This window comes from Microcaecilia unicolor, chromosome 11 (genome assembly GCF_901765095.1).
Source record: "Microcaecilia unicolor chromosome 11, aMicUni1.1, whole genome shotgun sequence".
NCBI classification, from domain to species: Eukaryota; Metazoa; Chordata; class Amphibia; order Gymnophiona; family Siphonopidae; genus Microcaecilia; species Microcaecilia unicolor.
The window spans coordinates 36,409,815-36,429,074 of record NC_044041.1 but is presented as its reverse complement, the minus strand read 5'-3'; the positions used below and the strand labels follow the sequence as shown (position 1 = coordinate 36,429,074).

At 44.1% G+C, this 19,260-nt stretch overlaps 2 protein-coding genes across 7 annotated transcripts in view; one reads left to right on the top strand and one right to left on the bottom strand.

The window, feature by feature from the left end:
• ORAI1 (ORAI calcium release-activated calcium modulator 1) overlaps positions 1-13,725 on the bottom strand; it is a 60,667-nt gene extending 46,942 nt beyond the window's left edge. The window contains exons 1-2 of one of the 3 annotated variants that reach the window (XM_030218315.1): positions 13,616-13,725; positions 3,706-3,806 (exon numbers count right to left, since the gene is read on the bottom strand). In XM_030218315.1, coding sequence (XP_030074175.1) covers positions 3,706-3,708 — 3 coding nt within the window. In that variant the 5' untranslated portion in view covers positions 3,709-3,806; positions 13,616-13,725. Of the gene's footprint in view, positions 1-3,705; positions 3,807-7,699; positions 7,719-13,615 lie in introns of those variants that run through there. The other 2 variants (XM_030218316.1, XM_030218317.1) reach the window with 2 other exon arrangements.
• A 219-nt stretch (positions 13,726-13,944) lies between these two features.
• Positions 13,945-19,260, top strand: part of KDM2B (lysine demethylase 2B) — a 322,873-nt gene continuing 317,557 nt past the window's right edge. For 3 of the 4 annotated variants that reach the window (XM_030218308.1, XM_030218306.1, XM_030218305.1), the window contains exons 1-2: positions 13,945-14,111; positions 15,237-15,381. In XM_030218308.1, the coding sequence (XP_030074168.1) occupies positions 14,079-14,111; positions 15,237-15,381 (178 nt within the window). In that variant the 5' untranslated portion in view covers positions 13,945-14,078. The remainder of the gene's footprint in view (positions 14,112-15,236; positions 15,382-19,260) is intronic. The other variant, XM_030218309.1, reaches the window with a different exon arrangement.

Sequence of the window (19,260 nt, the reverse complement as noted above, 5' to 3'; positions counted from 1 at the left end):
AGTCTGAGACCTTACCGCCAGCCATTGACCTAGTGGTAAAGTCTCATGCAGTAACCGGGAGGTAATGACCTACGTGCATCAAATGCCACTTGGCGCATGTCCAAAAACAAAAATTATTTTTCAGACGCGCACCAAAATTGAAATTACCGCAAGAGCCACATGGTAGCTGGGCGGTAACTCCATTTTGGCGTGCGTTGGGCGTGCGTAGACACACAGCTTAGTAAAAGGCCCCCACCCTGGAAAGCAGCATGCGGGGTACCACAGGGCTCACCCCTCTCAGGCCCATATTATTTAACCTTATGATGACCCCACAGGCCAGAGCACTAGCCAAACAAGGCCTTAATCCATTCCTCTATGCAGATGCAGTGGCGTAGCAAGGGCGGGGTGGTGGGGGCGGTCCGCCCCGGGTGTCATAGGGTGGGGGGGTGCTCCGCTCCCGCTGCTCCGCCTTAAAAAATTTTTTTTGAAGCGCCAGAGAGTGGCAGGCAGCGCGCCTCGCATCTGCCCTGCTAGTAAAGAAGATCTCGCTGACGTCGTCGCCCTTCCCACATTGAGTCCCGCCCCCCTCTGAGGCAACTTCCTATTACCGCGAGGGCAGGCGGGACTCAGTGTGGGAAGGACGACGACGTCGACGAGATCTTCTTTACTAGCAGGGCAGACGCGAGGCGCGCTGCCTGCCACTTTCCGGCATGTCGAAAAATTTTTTTTTTAAGGCAGGACAGGGTAGGAGCAGCAGGAGAATGGATCTCAGCTGTCGGGTTGGGGGGGGGGGACTCAGAGGGGAGAAGGGGATTGGGGAGGGGTGGGGGAGCTCAGAGGTGTGCTTAAAGGGATTAGGGAGGGTGGGGGAGCTCAGATGGGTGCTCAGAGAGGGAAGAAGGGGAGGGGGGAGGGGAGTGCTCAGATGGGAGAAGGGGTCTGAAGCTGGAACTGGGGTCTGACAAGGGGGCAGGAGGGAAAATGGGTCCATGCCTGGGGCAGTTGGGAGAATGGGTCTGGGGCTGAAAAGGGGGGATGCAAGGCATGTGGTGGATGAAGGGGGCTGAAACTGTGGGGACTAGGGGCTTTAAAGGGGACAGGGAGAACTGGCTGGGGCTGAAGCTAGGGACGTGAGAGAAAAGGGCTGGGGTTGAAACTAGGGGCTGAAAAGAGGACAGGGAAAAGTGGCTGGGGGCTGAAGCTCGGGACTGATGGGAGAAAAGGGCTGGAGACTGGTGGGATAGTGGGGCTGAAAAGGGGGGCAGGTGGGAGATGTGGGCTGGGGCTGGAACTAGGGGCAGGTGGAATAAGGGGGCTGGAACTGGGGGCTGAAAAGAGGGGGCAGAGAGAGAGGGGATAGAAGGGGGGGGAGCGTGAGGGAGGGCAGACCCTGGATGGATGGTAGAGGGAGGGCAGACGGATTGAAGGGGCAGAGAGAAAGGGCAGATGGTGGGTGGAAGAGGAGAGAGAAAGAGGGCAGACTGGGGCAAATGGTGGATGGAAGGGGCAGAGATAGAGGCCAGATGTTGATGGAAGGGGGAGAGAGAGATGGCAGACTGGGGCAGATGGTGCATGGAAGGGGCAGAAGTGGATGGAAGGGAGAGAGGGCAGACAGTGGATGGAAGGGGCAGAGAGAGGGCAGACACTGGATGGCAGAAAGAGAGCGAAGACAGATGCTGGATAGAAGGAAGACAGTGAAAAGATGAGGAAAGCAGAAACCAGAGACAACAAACTGTAAATATATATTTTTATTTTTTTGCTTTAGGATAAAGTAGTATTGTAGCTGTGTTAATAAATGTTTATAATAGAACATGTAAATAAGGTAATCTTTTTATTGGACTAATTTTAATACATTTTACTTTCGGAGAACAAAACTCCCTTCCTCAGGTCAATTCAGTATAGTACTGTTACAGTGTCCTATCCTGACCTGAGGAAGGATGTTTTGGCCTCTGAAAGCTAAATGTATTAGTCCAATAAAATGATATTATTTGTTTTATTTCTATTTGTTAATTTGTAAAGTGGTGATTGGTATTTGTTAGTTTTTTCAAATTTACATCTGCTGTCTTTATATTTTGCACAGTACTAGAGGACATTTTCTGTTTCTGTGGTGTTGCATTGTGTGCAGAGTCTGGCATCGGTGGTTCAGTTTAATTTTTGTCTAAATAGAAAGTTTATGATTACTTATTCTATAGTGGATTAGGGTGTATCTGCATTTGTGAAAAAGACATGGCTTTCGGTTGGCATTGACTGTGCAGGATCGACGATCTGTACTAATCTGTCTGTTTTCGTTTTACAATAGGTGAATTGATGTTCTAGTGCTCACTGTAGTGTTTAAGATGCTTTCCTTTTCCTTGTGTGACTCGTACAAATTACTGCTTATGGTATGGTAGAATTGCTCTATAGGTCCTGAGTGTTTTGTATTCTCGGTATGCCTAGTACTGGATTTCGGGGGGGGGGGGGGTGTTAAAAAATGACCGGCCCCGGGTGTCAACTACCCTAGCTACGCCACTGTGCAGATGACATCACAATCTACATTCGCTTCAAACAGAATCCCTCCGAAATCACCAAAGAAATATCAAACAGCATGAACATCATGGAATCCTGGGCGTCAGCATTTAAGTTAAAAGTCAAGAAAGAAGAAAACTGAATGTCTCATTCTCTTTTCCCAATACAACACTGAACGCCCGACCTCTATCAGTGCTTTGGGTTCCTCTCTCCCTATCTCAGACAATTTGAAAATTCTAGGCATAACAATAGATCGCAACCTGACATTCAAAAACCAGGCTAAGATCACGACAAAGAAAATGTTCTCCACAATGTGGAAATTCACATGCATAAAACCCTACTTCCCCAGGGACATCTTCCGCAACATGATCCAATCAATGGTGCTAGCCCATGTAGACTACTGTAACGGAATTTATGCAGAATGCAGAGACCAAATCATAAGAAAATTACAGACAGCACAAAATACAGCAGCCAGACTTTTATACGAAAAAACTCGCCCCTCCTCCAAAATCTCCACTGGCTACCAATAAATGCGCGCATAGCCTTCAAGATATGCTCAATCATGTTCAGAATCATCTACGGCCTTGCACCGAACTACATGACCAAACTAATAACTTTTCACTACCCCAGTTGTAAGGGACTGAAATACAAATCGTCATACGCACCTAGTTTCTCATATATTAGCGCCCAACTCTGGAACTCACTACCAAAAAAATCTCATACTCACAGACAACTACCTGAAATTCCGAAAAAAACATCTTTTCAGGAAGTTCCTTCCTCTAGCATCTACCTACCTCAAAACAACTTAAACATTGCCGAAATATCCTCAGAAATGGAAAACACCGATGCCAACTTTTACCCAATCAACTCATTCCATAGTATTATAAACATAGTCCACGCCAGTTTTGATCATTTGTTAAATAAGAACTACCACTACACCAAAACTCTGTAACTGTCCCTCAAAAATATGTAAGCCACATTGAACCTACCGATGGGTGGGGAAATGTGGGACACAAATGTAATAGATAAGACATTGTCATTTACATTGATAAAGGCTTCTAAAAATGGTTATATATTAGTAACTCTGAGTTTCACCAACATTTTTCATCGAAAAGAAAAACTTACTTGTCTTATTTTAGGTTGAGTGGAAAATAATAGTTTTTGCTATACAATACAAAGATTATCTGTAATTTGTTTTTCAGTTTAATATGTACTGCATACCATCTAGAAAAGAAAATGTACTTCCTCCTCTGTAATTCTGACAGATTTATATATCCTTTTATTGTTTTCAGGCAGACTGTTCTACTTCTGAATGCCCATATCTATGAAAAAAGGAAAACCATGAAATATTACTAACAGCCATGTTATGTCTAGTAATTAGTGTACTCTTTAACTGTGTTGGCTAGCTTTCAATCTGCCATTCAAGTTGCAGCATGATATACTGGTATCTGCTTTCATTCTGAAATATGTCTTTATGATCTGGATTTAAATGATTCACCAAAGCTAAATATACAATTCACCTGTCTGGAATAAAGTGTACTGCATTTAAAGTATATGCAAGCCCCATAAACACAATGAGCTAAATTTAAGGATTGGGGAGCATATGTAAAAAGGCCTGCAAATTCCCAGAGAAACGTTTTACAAAACTGTGATTTTTTTCAGAGTTGTTAAAGTAGTGTGGTTGCTCTGTAAGCCCACTTGGTATGTAGAAATATAAATAAATAGAAATGTTGCAGGCAGGGCCGTGCCAACACGGTAAGCGAGGTAAGCACGGCAGGAGGGTGCCGTCCTCTGGGGGGCGCCCCGCTGCACCATGCTTACTTCGCCCTCCCGCTCCCATGTCTCAACTGCCCGCCCTCTTCTCCCCCCAACAAGATCCCTTTTAAATTTACCTCTGTCCGGCAGCGAAGTTGCAGCGTCAGTGAAGGAGGCGGCGCTCCCGACGTCTCTACTAGTCTTCCCTTCACTCAGTGTTCCGCCTTCTTCTGACGTCAAGGAAATGACGTCAGAAGAAGGCGGGACATTGAGCGAAAGGAAGACTAGTAGAGATGTCGGGAGCGTCGCCTCCTTCACTGATGCTGCGCCTTCGCTGCCGGACGGAGGTAAATTTAAAAGGGATCTTGGGGGAGAAGAAGAGGGCGGGCAGTTGGGACATGGGAGCGGGAGGGCAGGGGAGAGAGGAGCGTGGATGGGAGGGCAGCGATCATTTTCACGGGGGGAGGGGGCGCGTGCGCGTCAACTGTTTGTCTGCAGGGGGGGGGCGCTGGGGGCGCCAACTGGTCTTCTGCAGGGGGACGCCACAGACCCTTGGCACGGCCCTGGTTGCAGGTGATAATTTTTTGTTAGACCATCAGACCTTTCCAAACTGTGAGTTAGGACACCAAACAGGGTCATAAAACCTGCTTTTTTGGGGTCATGACTTAGGTGGGCTCTCCATAAGTACATCATTATTTTGCACCTCGAGGGCGCCACACAATTTTACTTGGCTGCAATCACGGGGTCACAGGCACAACAAGATTGGGAAGCACTGAACAAGGCATTCATTAGCTTTTGAGAGCTATGATTCTTACATCTCATCAAAGCAAAATGAACATCTTGAAGTTTTCTGAGTATACAAGTAAATTATGTGTTGCATTGCAGTGCTGATGTTTGCATAACTGTAAGGAATTGTAAATGAAAAGAATTGGGGGGTAAAGTGTTTGCAGAGGGCTGAGAAAATTGAAGAAGACAGCATAATTTCCAGCTGCAGCCATATAGGATGCCTAAGGGCCAGTACAGTAAAGTGCGCTAGTCTTTGTGCACAAATTAATGTGGCTTTTGTACAGAATTTTTTGTGCACCTTATATAGAAATGAGCTTTGCACGCAAGCTAACTATGCATAAAGCATTGGGAAGATAGCACATGGCATATTTTAAATTTATGGTAATGAAGCTATTAGCTATTCTGCACAAATACAGAGAAGTGCTGAGAAGACAGGAAAGCCGAGTGCAACACCAAGGGGTCCTTTTACCAAGTCGCGCTAGAAAGTGGCTGGCGCTGCAATTAGTGCATGGGCTTCCTGCACTTTCTAGCACGGCTGAAAAATGGCCGCAGTCAGGTTTTTTTTAATGACCACGCGCTAATTTCCCCATTAGTGCATGGTTATTATTACCAAGAGCCCTACCCCGACCTATTTAGGAGGCAGTAAGGGCTCCTGCACTCCTGAAGTAATTGGGTAGTGCGCGGTAATGTGCCTGTGCTACCCGAATAGCCCAGACATGCCTACTCTCCACCCCCAGACACACCTCCTGCAGCAAAATATTAAAAATATTTTTTAGCGCAAGAGTAGCACGCACTGCTGGCCAAACTACTGCAGGACACCTCAGAACGTCCCATGGTAGTACCTTTTAACGTGCGGTAGGCCCACGTTAGGCCTACTGCACCTTAGTTAAAGGGCCCCAAAGTCTGAGGAGGTGTTAGTGATGATTTCATGCCCATTCCTAACTTTTACTGGCTTCCATGAAGAACATACATATACAGCCATGCATATGCTGGAATACTAATCTGCACATAAATATAGCTACTGCAAAAACTGTTTGCACAGAATAGCATTCTGACATATTCACAAAGGTATGCACATGCAGTTCGATGCATACTGATAACAATTTTTTGTGCGCAAGTCATAGCTGCCACTAGCACCCACCCGTGTGTGAGTGCATCCAATGTACTCTCCTATGCTAGCGCATATTTTTGTACTCGACCTGTTAGCATTCTGTTTACTTACTGCATACTAGTGGAACCATGCCCGTTTCCTCAATGATGAAACGGGCCCTAGGAAGGCTGTCATTTTTCTCTCTCCCCTGCCCTCCCCTCCATGTCCAGTGATTCTTCCCTCCCCTCCATGTCCAGCGATTCTCCTCTTCCCTGCCCTCCCATACGTGTCCCACGATTCTCTCCTCTACTGTCCTCCCATCCCATTCATGTCCATCAATTCTCCTCTGCCCTGCCCTCCCCTTCCCCTCCCTCCCCTCGATGTCCCACAATTCTCTCCTCCCCTCGATTTGTACCTGAACGTTTTCTGGCTGGCTGGCGCTGGCTTCCGTTCCGTTCGTAACATCCCTCCTGACGTCAGCTCGCCTCTAGCGTTCCCTTCCCTCTCACTGTTCTGCTCTCTGATGTCATTACATCTTGACACAAGGGTGGGACAGTTAGGGGGAATAGAACCCTGGAGGCTGGCTGACGTCAGGAGATGTTACGAACCCAGACAGCCATGGAACGTTAGAGGTGCAAATTATTATATAGGATAGGTGATACCGTTGCATTAGGAAACTGCACTTGGCATTAGCGCATGGCTGTAATGCAGGATTACTGAACTGGCACCCTATATATGGTAACGGGTGAGAAACAAATGTTCCTATTGAGTGCTTGTTGTTAATTTCAAAGTTTTAGATTTTTACAAGCAAGTTGTTTCTGGGTGGTTTTGAAGTTCCCATTCCTGATCATAAAATTATTGTGAAGTGATCTGGCCTGGAAAAATGCTACTGCACAGGAATGTCACCTTGTTCTTGTCTGTGAAGATTTATGTCCTTTTGTAAAAACAAACTCATTTGCATTCTTTTACACTACTTTAGTCTTGTCTTTTCTCACAGGCTGATGCTCAAAATGTAACACCAGCACTGAAGGCGATTAGTGCCAGACTAGCGCTGGTGTTAGTGAGCGCAGAATTCTCAGAGGGCTTTAGCACGGAAGACAATGTGCGTGCCAAAGATTAGTGCAAATAGCATGTAAACGTAGTGAAACGGATATTAATGGAGTCATTTCCTGTTCCCTGCCAACGCTCAGTGCACAAAACAAAGCCGCCATTACCGCTGAACACCTAACGCCATCTTGGAGCAGGCAATAGGGTGTTCGAAGAAAGGATTTCTCACAATTCTTTCTTTAAAATTTGCTAGGTTTCATTTCTTTTGGAAGTGGAAGAAAGCCCATGCAAGCCTGTAAGCGCCGGTACTAAGAAATAAATGTGCATGAGCCGAGCAAATTCGAGTAAAAAAAAATAAATAAATTGAAAAGCTTATATTTACAGGTGCAGAAAACAGGTGCTGTGTGCTTTGCTTTCAGGTTTGCCTGACACATGCGCACAACAGCTGAGCTTACTACAAAACTCTTCTGTATTTGCGCCAAGCACATTCCCCCACCTCTTGCTTTCACTTTTACAGCGTGCATATAATTTGAATACTATTTCCTTTGCGCATTGGCAAGCTAGTTTTCTGTGCTGTTCGGTTGTATGGGTCCTTTCTAGTTGGCTTTACCACTGGAGTTCTGAGCATCAGCTGGCTTAATTCTGGCTCATTGTTTCTGCAAGAGTTTTTTTTTTTTTAATAAAACCAAATTGCAAAATATGTAAAATACAGCATAAAACAGAAGTCCTGTCTCTAAATCTGATGGTAATAGCCCTTTAGGACAGTGGGCAGAGAATTATAGAGAACAAAGTGTAGAGGGTCACTGGTGAAACTAACAAGATGAAGACTGAAAATAGATGAGATGTAGTTTATTCAAGGACCCAACACAGCAAGATGCCTATGTCAGGGGTCGTTATGATGGTCTTCTATAGAAATTACTTCATTAGGTAGCAACCATTCACAAATAAAGAGGGAGCCAATCACCGCTCAGGCACTTGACAGGAAAATTTACACATTTTGCACTGAGCTGCAGATTTGCTGCAATTTTAATGCAGCATGAATTTGAATGCTTATTATTTTGAGCATGCCATGGCAGGGACCCGTGCTGTTTAACATATTTATAAATGATCTGGAATCAGAACGATGAGTGAGGTGATTACATTTGCAGACGACACAAAGCTATTATAAAGTTGTCAAAACACGTGTGTGGATTGTGAAAAATTGCAGGAGGACCTTAGGAAACTAGAAGACTGGGCACCCTTCTCCCCATGATTCAGGAAAACGATTGGCTATGCTTTCTGGAGTTGAAGGATGCCTTTACCCACATTTCGATACTTCCCAGTCACAGGAGGTATCTCAGATTTCGGATAGGGAAATACCACTACCAGTACTGCGTTTGCCATTTGGCCTCACGTCAGCTCCCAAGGTATTCACTAAGTGTCTAGCGGTAGTAGTGGTGTATTTATACAGACTGGGAGCAAATATGTTTCCCTATCTGGACGATTGGCTGGTCAAGAGCACATCGCAGGAAGGGGCATCAGAGTCAATGTGTTCTAACTATTTGGGTGTTGGAACTCCTAGGGTTTGTCATCAACTACCCCAAGTCCCACCTTCTCCCAGTCCTGCAATTGGAGTACCTAGGAGCCCTGCTCGATACATTGCAGGCTCTGGTATTTTCTGCCAGATGCAAGGGCAGACAACTTGACAGCACTAGCCTTGCAGGTTCGCAGCTGCAAGCAGGTCATTGCTCAGCAAATGTTGAGATTGATGAGCCACATGGCCTCAAGAGTGCGTGTCACTCCCATAGCACGGCTTCATTTGAGAATGGCCCAGTGGACCCTAACTTCCCAGTGGTCTCAGGCGGCTGGAAATCTAGCAGATGCAATTCAGATTCTGTCAGAGTTAACTCATGCACTTCTCTGGTGGTCAATTAGATCAAATTTGACTGTGGGACTACCATTCCAAATTCCACTGCCTCAGAAAGTGTTAACAATTAATGCATCAAACCTGGGATGAGGAGCTCATGTAGACGGGCTTCACACTCAAGGAACTTGGTCTGCTCAGGAAAGAGATTTTCATATCAACCTCCTTGAGCTGAGCGCCATCTGGAGCACTCTTAAAGGCTTTCGGAGATCGGCTACAGAACCAAATTATTCTCATAAAAATAGAACCAGGATGAAACGTTCTATGTAAACAAGCAAGGGGGTACGGGTTCCTACTCTTTGTGTCAGGAAGCAGTGGAAATGAGGCAGTGGGCCCTCCTTCATAGAATGGTACTTTGAGCCACATGCCTACCAGGAAAGGACAACTGCCTGGCGGACAGACTGAGTTGGGTTTTGCAAATGCATGAGTGGTCTCTCAACATGGGCGCAGCACACAAGATCTGAGTGTGGGGCACCCCCTCGGTGGATCTTGTTGCCACTCATCTCAACAACAAAGTCCCCCAGTTCTGTCACAGGCTCGGATCACATAGCAAATTAGCATCAGATTCCTTTCTCCTATATACGTATCCTCTGATACCTCTCATAGAGAAGACTTTGCTGAAAATCAAGTAAGACCAGGGGACTATGATTCTAATTGCACCTTACTGGCTGAGGCAGATCTAATTTCCTCTTCTTCTGACGTTGTCTTCTGAAGATCTGTGGAGACTAGAATATTTTCCAACCTTCATCACGCACAATGAGGGCTCTCTCATGCATCCTAACCTTTAATCCCTGGCCCTCCTGGCTTGGATGGTGAGAAAGTCGAATTTTAATCCTTGGACTTGCCGGAAGGAGTCTCCTGCATTTTTATGGCTTTCAGGAAAGATCCACTAAGAGGTGTTACTCATTTAAGTGGAGGAGGTTTGCCATCTAGTGAGAGGGCAAGGCCATAGATTCCCTCACCTGCCGTACACAAAAACTGCTTGAATACCTCCTGCACCTTTCTGAGTCTGGCTTGAAAACTAACTCTGTAAGGATTCATCTAAGTGCAATCAGTGCTTATCACCGTGTTCGTTTCATGAGAAGTTTGTTACTGACAAAGCCCCTCGTCAAACCTCCAACCGTGTCACGGGATCTCAAAGTTGTCCTCACCCAGCTGATGAGAGCTCCTTTTGAGCCACTTGATTCCTGTCATCTGAAGTATTTGACCTGAAAAGTTGTGTTTTCGGTGATGGTTACTTCAGTTCGCAGAGTCGGTGAGCTTCAGGCCCTAGTAGCTGATCCACTGTACACTAAGTTTTACCACAGCAGAGTAGTTCTCAGCATGCACCCTAAATTACTTCCTAAGTAGTGTCAGACTTTCATATTAATCAGTCATTAACCTTTCAACATTTTCCCCAAAACCAAATGCCTATCCTGTTGAGAGTGTATTGCATACTTTAGACTGCAAGTGAGCCTTAGTCTTCTGTCTGGAGCGGACTAAAGCCCATAGACAGTCCACCCAGCTTTTTGTTTCTTTTGACTCAAACAGGTTGGGGGTAGCCATCAGCAAATGTACAATTTCCAATTGGCTAGCAGATTGCATCTCCTTTACTTATGCCCAAGCTGGGCTGACTCTGGAGGGTCATATCAAGGTTCATAATGTGAGAGTCATGTCTATGTCAGTAGCCCATTTCAGGTCAGTCTCCCTAGAGTAGATTTGCAAAGCTGTGACGTGGTCATCTGTACACACATTACATTTCTTTACTGCCTTGTGCAGGATACCTGACATGATAGCTGGTTCAGGCAGGCAGTCCTGAAGAATTTGTTTGATGTCTAGAATACAATCCCCCCCCCCCCCCCCCCCCCCGTTTTGTTTAGTTCCAGGCTGCACCTTCACAGCTAGTATTTACATATTTTCAAATTAATTGACTTCCAGGCCTTTACCTTTGGAGTCCCTATTCTCCTATCATTGTTTTCAGTGAGCTTGGTAGCTAGGGATTCCCAGCTGTAAGAACACGAAGACCTGTTTGTTCTGGGAGCAAGATGGCCAAGGGGAGATATGATAGAGGACTATAAAATAATGAGTGGAGTGGAACAGGTAGATGTGAATCACTTGTTTACTCTTTCCAAAAGTACTAGGACTAGGGGGCACACAATGAAGCTGCAAAGTAGTAAATTTAAAACAAATTGGAGAGAATATTTCTTTACTCAATGTGTAATTAAACTCTGGAATTAATTTCCAGTGAATGTGGTAAAAACAGATAGCTTAGCGGGGTTTAAAAGGTTTGGCTAACTTCCTAAAAGAAAAGTCCATAAGCCATTATTAAGATGGACTTGGAGAAAATCCACTGCTTATTTCTAGGATAAGCAGCATAAAATGTATTGTACATTTTTTTGGATCTTCACTGTTAGAAACAGAAAGCTAGGCTTGATGGACCTTCGGTCTGTCTCAGATGGCAACACTTATGTTCTTAAAGTTACTCACCTGTAGCAGGTGTTCTCTGAGGACAGCAGGCTAAATATTGTCACCCCCCATGGTGTTGTATTCTTTAGCTATCGTATAAGATTGAGGGACCCACAGACGAGAAGGCACCAGCACATTCGTGGTGGGATGCTACTAGAAAGTCTCATAAGTACATAAGTAATGCCACACTGGGAAAAGACCAAGGGTCCATCGAGCCCAGCATCCTGTCCACGACAGCGGCCAATCCAGGCCAAGGGCACCTGGCAAGCTTCCCAAACGTACAAACATTCTATACATGTTATTCCTAGAATTATGGATTTTTCCCAAGTCCATTTAGTAGCGGTTTATGGACTTGTCCTTTAGGAAACCGTCTAACCCCTTTTTAAACTCTGCCAAGCTAACCGCCTCCACCACGTTCTCCGGCAAAGAATTCCAGAGTTTAATTACACGTTGGGTGAAGAAACATTTTCTCCGATTTGTTTTAAATTTACTACACTGCAGTTTCATCGCATGCCCCCTAGTCTTAGTATTTTTGGACGCTTCACATCCACCTGTTCCACTCCACTCATTATTTTATATACCTCTATCATGTCTCCCCTCAGCCGTCTCTTCTCCAAGCTGAAAAGCCCTAGCCTCCTTAGTCTTTCTTCATAGGGAAGTCGTCCCATCCCCGCTATCATTTTAGTCGCTCTTCGCTGCACTAGTCAGCATTTGCACTGGGCTCCATTGGATGATGTCACCCAGCTATGAGAATACTTGGCCTGCTGTCCTCGGGGAACATCTGCTACAGTAACTTTGCTTTAGTTCCGCATGCCACCTAGATGCAGAATTTATATTTGGAATGCTCTCGGACATATAATTTTGCTAGATAATATTGTTCAAAAACAGGGAGCTATGGTGGATAGCACATTATCTTTCTCTAGTTTAATTTAACTGGATCAATTGGAGATCTTGTAAGAAAAGAGAATCAACTTTTTAAATAGTTCACACTTCTTTACAGGACAACAGCAACATGTATGCATTATTCCTCATATCTTGTACTGCAAGCGGTTACAGAATAAAGCAAAATTAAAAGACACCCCCACCACCACACACCAGACTGCTTTTCCTGTTCACTACACATGTGCTTTTTGTTGGCTGAAGTATGAATTTTATTTTTTTTTAATGCAGGTTTTATTTAAACTAATGGAAGCCTTAACTTCCAAAGTAGTTTTGCTTTCAGGAATAGGCTTTGCTCCCAGGCTGTTTGTTCTAAAGGGAGACACCTTAGTATTTGTTGAGGATTTTCACATTTTACCCTAGTAGATGCCATCTGTAGACAAAATTAACTGCATGTTCACTTAAGGCATTGGTACCTACCTATTTTTATTCTAATCCCAGCAGAGCCCTCTCTGAGCATCTCTATTAACTAAACTATATGATTACTGAGGTTAATTAGATGACCTCTGGGGAACAGAACCTAGCTTCTAACAATTACAAGATTCACATCCATGGTTGATGATATAATTGTACTATTTATAAGGTATATCAGTGTGCTTTCCTGTTCTGTGCAGCTCCAGGCACGATACAAAGCAGACCTTTTTTTTTTTAATAGCTAGTATGCACTTTGCTTTGGGATAAGCTTTTATCTCTACATGATCCATTTTCGTTTCAAATATACCTGAACCTATGATCAAAGTAAAAATTTGAAGCAAATCAAAAAAAGCATTATTTTTTTTCTAAAAAAAAACAACCCCTCTGCTGGTATACATAAATTACGTTTTAAAGAAACACATGCAGCAGCTGTTACAGAGATGTAACTTTTATGATATTTCCTGGCTTTATCTTCAGAAGACAAACAGGTCATTCTACTGTACTTCCCCAGAAACCTGCACCTAAAAGGCAGAGGAAAAATAAATGCCTGTGCCTGAGTGAACAGTAGACGTTCCGGGGAGGCACTCTCATTTAAACTATACGTCATCTTTCGAATTTTTATATTCATTAAGCGTCGATCGAGTCCTTTTGTTTTTTCTTGTTATAAGCTTAAAATGACCATGCCCCTCTTTATTTCATCTGATCTGGCCTCCAGATCTTACATAAGCTGCCTGACAGGAAAGGGCGATTACCTGGTAATATCCTGCATGAACGGTGTCCAGCTCTCTCTGCACAGTGGGCTCATCACCTCCTCGGACTGAAAAGTGCAGCCTGTATTCAGATTTCAGGAACTCACAGTCATAGCAAATAAATCAGCAGCAGCGCCTGCGTGTATGCCTAGCGCAGACTCGTGACCTAGAAAAATAAGAATATCCAAAGAACAGATTTATCACCTAATTCAAGGGCCATTTCAATTGTCGCCCCGCGCGTGCCACCGCCTGAAAGTTCTAAAATAACGCAGGCTGAACGCGTTCTGCAACAATGTTTACGTTCTGTAGGTTATGACGTCACCATGACTACTACAGTGTACAAAAATGGTTCCTAGTACTTTGGAAACGGAACGCAAAGTGTTGGTTAACTTTCCATTTGGATTTTTGACAAAATGCAGGACAGGCTGCTGAAAATTAATTGACGAAATCTCCCCCTTTAAAAAAAATGGAGGCAGAGAAAGAATCTGGAAGAAGATTGGTGTGTAGACGTTTTGTGTCTATGTTTCTAGCTCTGCGTTTGGGACTGGAGAAAATATAGGGATGAGCACGTTACAGCTTTTGGGCGAGAGCTGCTAAGCCACTCGTGCAAGAATTGTAACTAAGGAGAGCAAGGAGGTGGGAGGTCGACAATAATATTTGCAAGACTTGCGAATGAGACAGTGCAGCATTATATTTTACATGGCTGACTTCATCTTGTTTATTGTTTGAGCAATTTGCGAGTGAATGTTGGTTGCACGGAGCGGGTTTGTCGTTTTTCGTGTGCTCTGCACAGAGGCTCGGGGGGTCTGGCCGGGGTTTGCAGGCTGGCTCAGGGTGAATGTTGTGTGTTCATTTGCGTGCGAGTGTGAACGTGCAGCTTCCCCAGTATCCGCTGGCTGCTTCGCTCCAGCTCCCGCTGCTCTAGTAACAACTTCAACGCTTCGCTCTGGGGGAAGAAGCGGCGGCGGCGAATGGCCTTTGCTTTCGCTCACACGAGCAGGCCTACCCCAGCCACATTTTCCAGGCTGAAAGAAAAAGCTACCTTTTCTGGGTAAAGCTTCCCCGCTTTGAATGGAAACCAGGACAGAAACCGAAGTTGTCCAGTATGATATACGTGCAAGCAGGGGATGAAATGGTGGCTTTCAGTGTGTGATTAAGACGCGGAAAAACAAGGACGTGAAACTCCGTAATTGCCGCCGAAGATGTGATCCAAAAGTTCATATTGTGTTTTGAAATAAAATCCCAAGTAATTTTGCAGTGTTTAATTAAATAGGGCGCAACAGCGTCTGCACACGTTGAAAGACAGCTACATTTTGAAGCTTTGTGAATTGGGCAATAAAATAATATACCCTTAGGAAGGCATATGTGGGAGATCTGCATTTATTTGGCTTTGCACTTTGCTGCTACTGGTATTAAATTGCTGCTTTCCGGTCGGCATGCACCTGTCATTTCAAGGGTTGGCTTGGGGCTAGTGTGTGTGGTGGTGCGAACCTGCTTCCTTGTTGCTGGACCTTCAGTTCATTCCACTAGTTCGATTGTCTAGCTCACTTTCCCCTCACTTCCATCAACTCGCCAATGCACCGCAAAAAAAGCCAAAACCCATTTCCCATTCTCTGTTTTCTAGCGCTGTATTGGGAGACGAAGATACGACGAGAACGAAGACCTCTCGGACGTTGAGGAGATTGTCAGCATTCGGAGCTTTAATCTGGACGAGAAACTCAGCAGTGGCGCGTATAATGCCAATTTCGTGCACTTGATGGAAGGGAAAGGTAACACCACCACCACCACCTCGATGATGTTCTTCTTCTTATTCCTGTTGGTTTTGCCCGCCTCCCCCCCCCCCCCCCCCCCCTGATTTGCGTGGTTTCAGGGGACCGGTGTTGTTGTGCACACGTGCAAAAGTTGTGGGAGTTTCATATTTCCCGCCTGCCTCGCATTCCAGGGGGATCTGGTGACGAAAGCAAGGGCGTTCGACGTTCTATGCTGAGGTCGGGGCCTACCCTGCCACTAGGCAGTGACCGAGCTGGGCGCCAAGGCTCCTTCGCTCCTCACGGATTCCCCCTCGCCATCTGGATGCAGGGAAGAGCCAGTTCAGTTTTTAGTCGTGGACCAGAAACCAGGGAGGGAGGGAGGAAAAAAAAAAGGGGGGCAGACAGTGCGCAACCTCAGGGCGCTGGTCACCTCAGCCCACAAGTTCAGAGAAGGCTTCAGCAGCCCCAATATTGACAAACTCCTTGACTGTGCCCAGGGGGGGAAGGGTCATTTCCTTTCGGTTTTATACCCCCCCCCCCTTTGAATAGTTGACTCCTGTGCACCTGTTGGCTCTTGAAAGCCGAGCCGTGGCTTCCCAGTGTCTGTCACAGGTTTGATATCCCGTTAATCCTTTTTAGCCAATACATGAACACGGCTTTCTGTTTTTGTACTGGCGAGGACAGCAACCCAGCGGTGAGCTGGATGCGGTTTTATTTCCCACGCGTGGGGTGGCCCCGAAAGATAAGACTTTAATCACGGGGAGAGCGGGCTTAAGCTGGTACCAGCGCCCGAAGTAGTCTAGTATTTGACATGTTTACGGAGTACATTACGCAGGACAGTTGTACTGCATGGATTTGATTTGTGGCCTGATTACTCCTTTTAATTTAGTAGCGCTAACATAGCTCCGGGTGCCTTATGGGGAAAAAAATATATATATATTGGCACCCAATATATTTTATTCTTCAAAACTAAATAGACTGAGTCTTATAACTCCTTATTGTGTTTTGTTTCCAGCTATTTCTAATTCAACTGGCAAATCATATCCATGTTCAGTATGAACCAGAGGCCTGTCCTAACCCTAGAAGCTTGGTCACCCCAAATTTTAATTTTAAATTAATTTAGACTTCTTTTTCAGGGGGTGTCTGATTCAAGGATTTCCCTAGAGGCTCAAAATAAGACTAATTCTGCAGAGAATGGTTATTTTTTTTTGAAAACAATTTGTTTACCTCTGTGTTAAGAGATGTAATACATGATTTTTTTTTGAGCTGGCAAGCCAGCAGTTTTCATACTTTTAGAGTTGTTTCTCTGTTGATGTAACATGTTGATCTCTGATAGGGAAACCAGGCCCAATGCTGAGAATTTTAATTATGTATGGGGATTTATTAACCACCTTTATGAAGAGATTCACCCAAGGCGGTGTACAGTAGGTACAGTTTAACAACAAACTTACAATTCTGTTAACAGCATAACAATAGTAAAATGTACAAGTATAAACATAATAAATACAATGAAAGGGAAAACTTAATAAGACTACCATGAAACAGGATCAAAAATATACACATTTAACAGTACTGAAATTCAAATAACAATGATGGAATATCAAATAAGCACACAATTAGAACATTCAAATAACATTGCTATGATATTAATGATTTGTTGTGATGAATTTGCTCAGGCTTGACATTTCAGACTGGTCACTGAATTAAGGATTAATGTATTCACCCAACGTGGGAGAGAACTTTAACTGAATGTTGCTCTAAAATATGTTCAAAATCACGATAGTTCTAGCGCTGATTTTCAAAGCACTTAAACTTATAAAGTTCCATTCCTTACTGTGTAACTTTGTAAGTCTAAGTGCTTTGAAAATATGCCTCAAATTGCCTGTGGACTGTTTGTACGTCCCTTACCTCTCTTATATATCTTATTTGTATTCTTAATTATGGAATTATTTTGTAGCTAAGTTTTGTTGTTTTTATGTTTGCTTTTATTTGTACTGTCTTTATAATTGAATTGTAATTTTTAGGCCTCTTATGTCTGAATTCTAAATCCTCTCATTTGCATTTTAATTATAAACTGTTTGGGTGTAGTTTTGACAGGGGATATATCAAATAAATTGAGTTTTGGACATATTAATATAAATAAAGACTGAGGGGTATGTCTAATAAAGGGTGCTAGGAAGTGGGCTTAGCATGTGTTAATATGGGACTTTACACCCATTTCTATCGCTCCCAGAGTATAGGTCATTTTCAGTAATATATATTTTTTTTCAAACATGCGTTACCTGAAAAAAATTAACAAGGGAGCACATACCACCTCCTATTTAGGCTCATACATTAAACCAGTGTTAGCCAGATAGCGTACACTAATGTGGACCCACTATTTGGTTAACACTTCCCTGCCTATTCTCCACCCATGCCACACCCCCAGCAAAAAATAAATCAGGAAAAATAATGCGCACTTAGGGGGTCTTTTACAAAGGCTCGCTAGCATTTTTAGAACACGCTAATGTACGCTAAACACTAGAGATGCCCATATATTTCTATGGGCTAGTGTTTAGCGTGCACTAATGATTAGCACGCGCTAAAAACTCTAGTGTGCCTTTGTAAAAGACTCCCTTAGCATGCTAAATGGTTACTTCTGCAAAATGCTTTAATGTGCCTTGCAGTAAGCATTTTCACATGCGCTGAGTGCACGTTGGGGCTTCACACCTTAAAGTAGGCATACCCATGAATGTTGTATATAATGATGTCATAGGCAATAAGTTGACCATGTTTGATAGAAGTCTGTTATCACAGCAGTAAATTTGTGTGAGATATCCAAATATTTTATCAGAAGAAGCATTAGTTCCACAGGGTTTGACCTTTGAACTTGGAAGTGAATCAGTGCAATTTCCACAGATGGCAGCAATATCTTTTGTTCTTTTCAACTTCCAGCTTCATTACAGCCTGCCTTAGCTGGGTTGCCACAAGCCATCAGTCTCCGTTGCCAGGTTTCTGTGTCCCATTTTTATTCTCTTGTCCTCTACCTCTATACAGCATCCAGTGCAGTGATCATCCTGATTGAGGAGCATATAGCTAGTGTTCTCCCCAGAACTTAGTACAAATATGTTCTGAAGCCAGCAGTAGGTGTCACTTTTGAGCCTTTTCAGCCCCAGGTGCCTGAGGAGCAGGTGCCAAGTTCGAGAACTGAGATCAGGTTTTTCCAACAGTAGTTCAAAGACTACTGCAAATCAGAATATATGTAGAACCAGTATTTAACTGTTAACTGTCTTTCACATCCTGTATTTGCCAATTGCATTTATTCCATATGATTAAGGAGGTCTTTAACTAAAGTGCATTGGTTTTGCATTTAGTGCATCCTAACAGCAGAAATCAGTGTGCTTTAATGCAAAGGCTGCACACTAGCCCCCAAATTCTTTAAAGGCCACTCAAATTTGGGCACAGTCCACAGAAGTGTGCGCAACCTAATTGATTAACAAACAATTAGCAATTAATTATTGGGTGCTAACAATTATTGACATTAATTGGCACCAATTAGGGTTTGCGCGGCGCATCTGCCTGCACACTATTCTATAAAGATGGGTACCCAAATTCCATAGTGCGTAACCCAAAAGAAAACGTTACCATTGGAGGAGCATGGGCGGGTTAGTGGCATTCAGAATATTTGGGTACAGTATTACAGAATATGGGGGATGCACTCCCAAATTGTATGTCAGGACTTACACCAGGATTCAGTTTGTGTACGTCCTCACACCTAAGTTGGGCGCAGGAATCCATAGTGCTCAGCCCTGATTGCCTTTTATAGAATAGCACTGAGCATGGATTTACTGAATCCAGCCCTAATTGTTGGGGTGTGTTCAGGATGTCCTCTGGAATTAACACATGAACATGTGCATT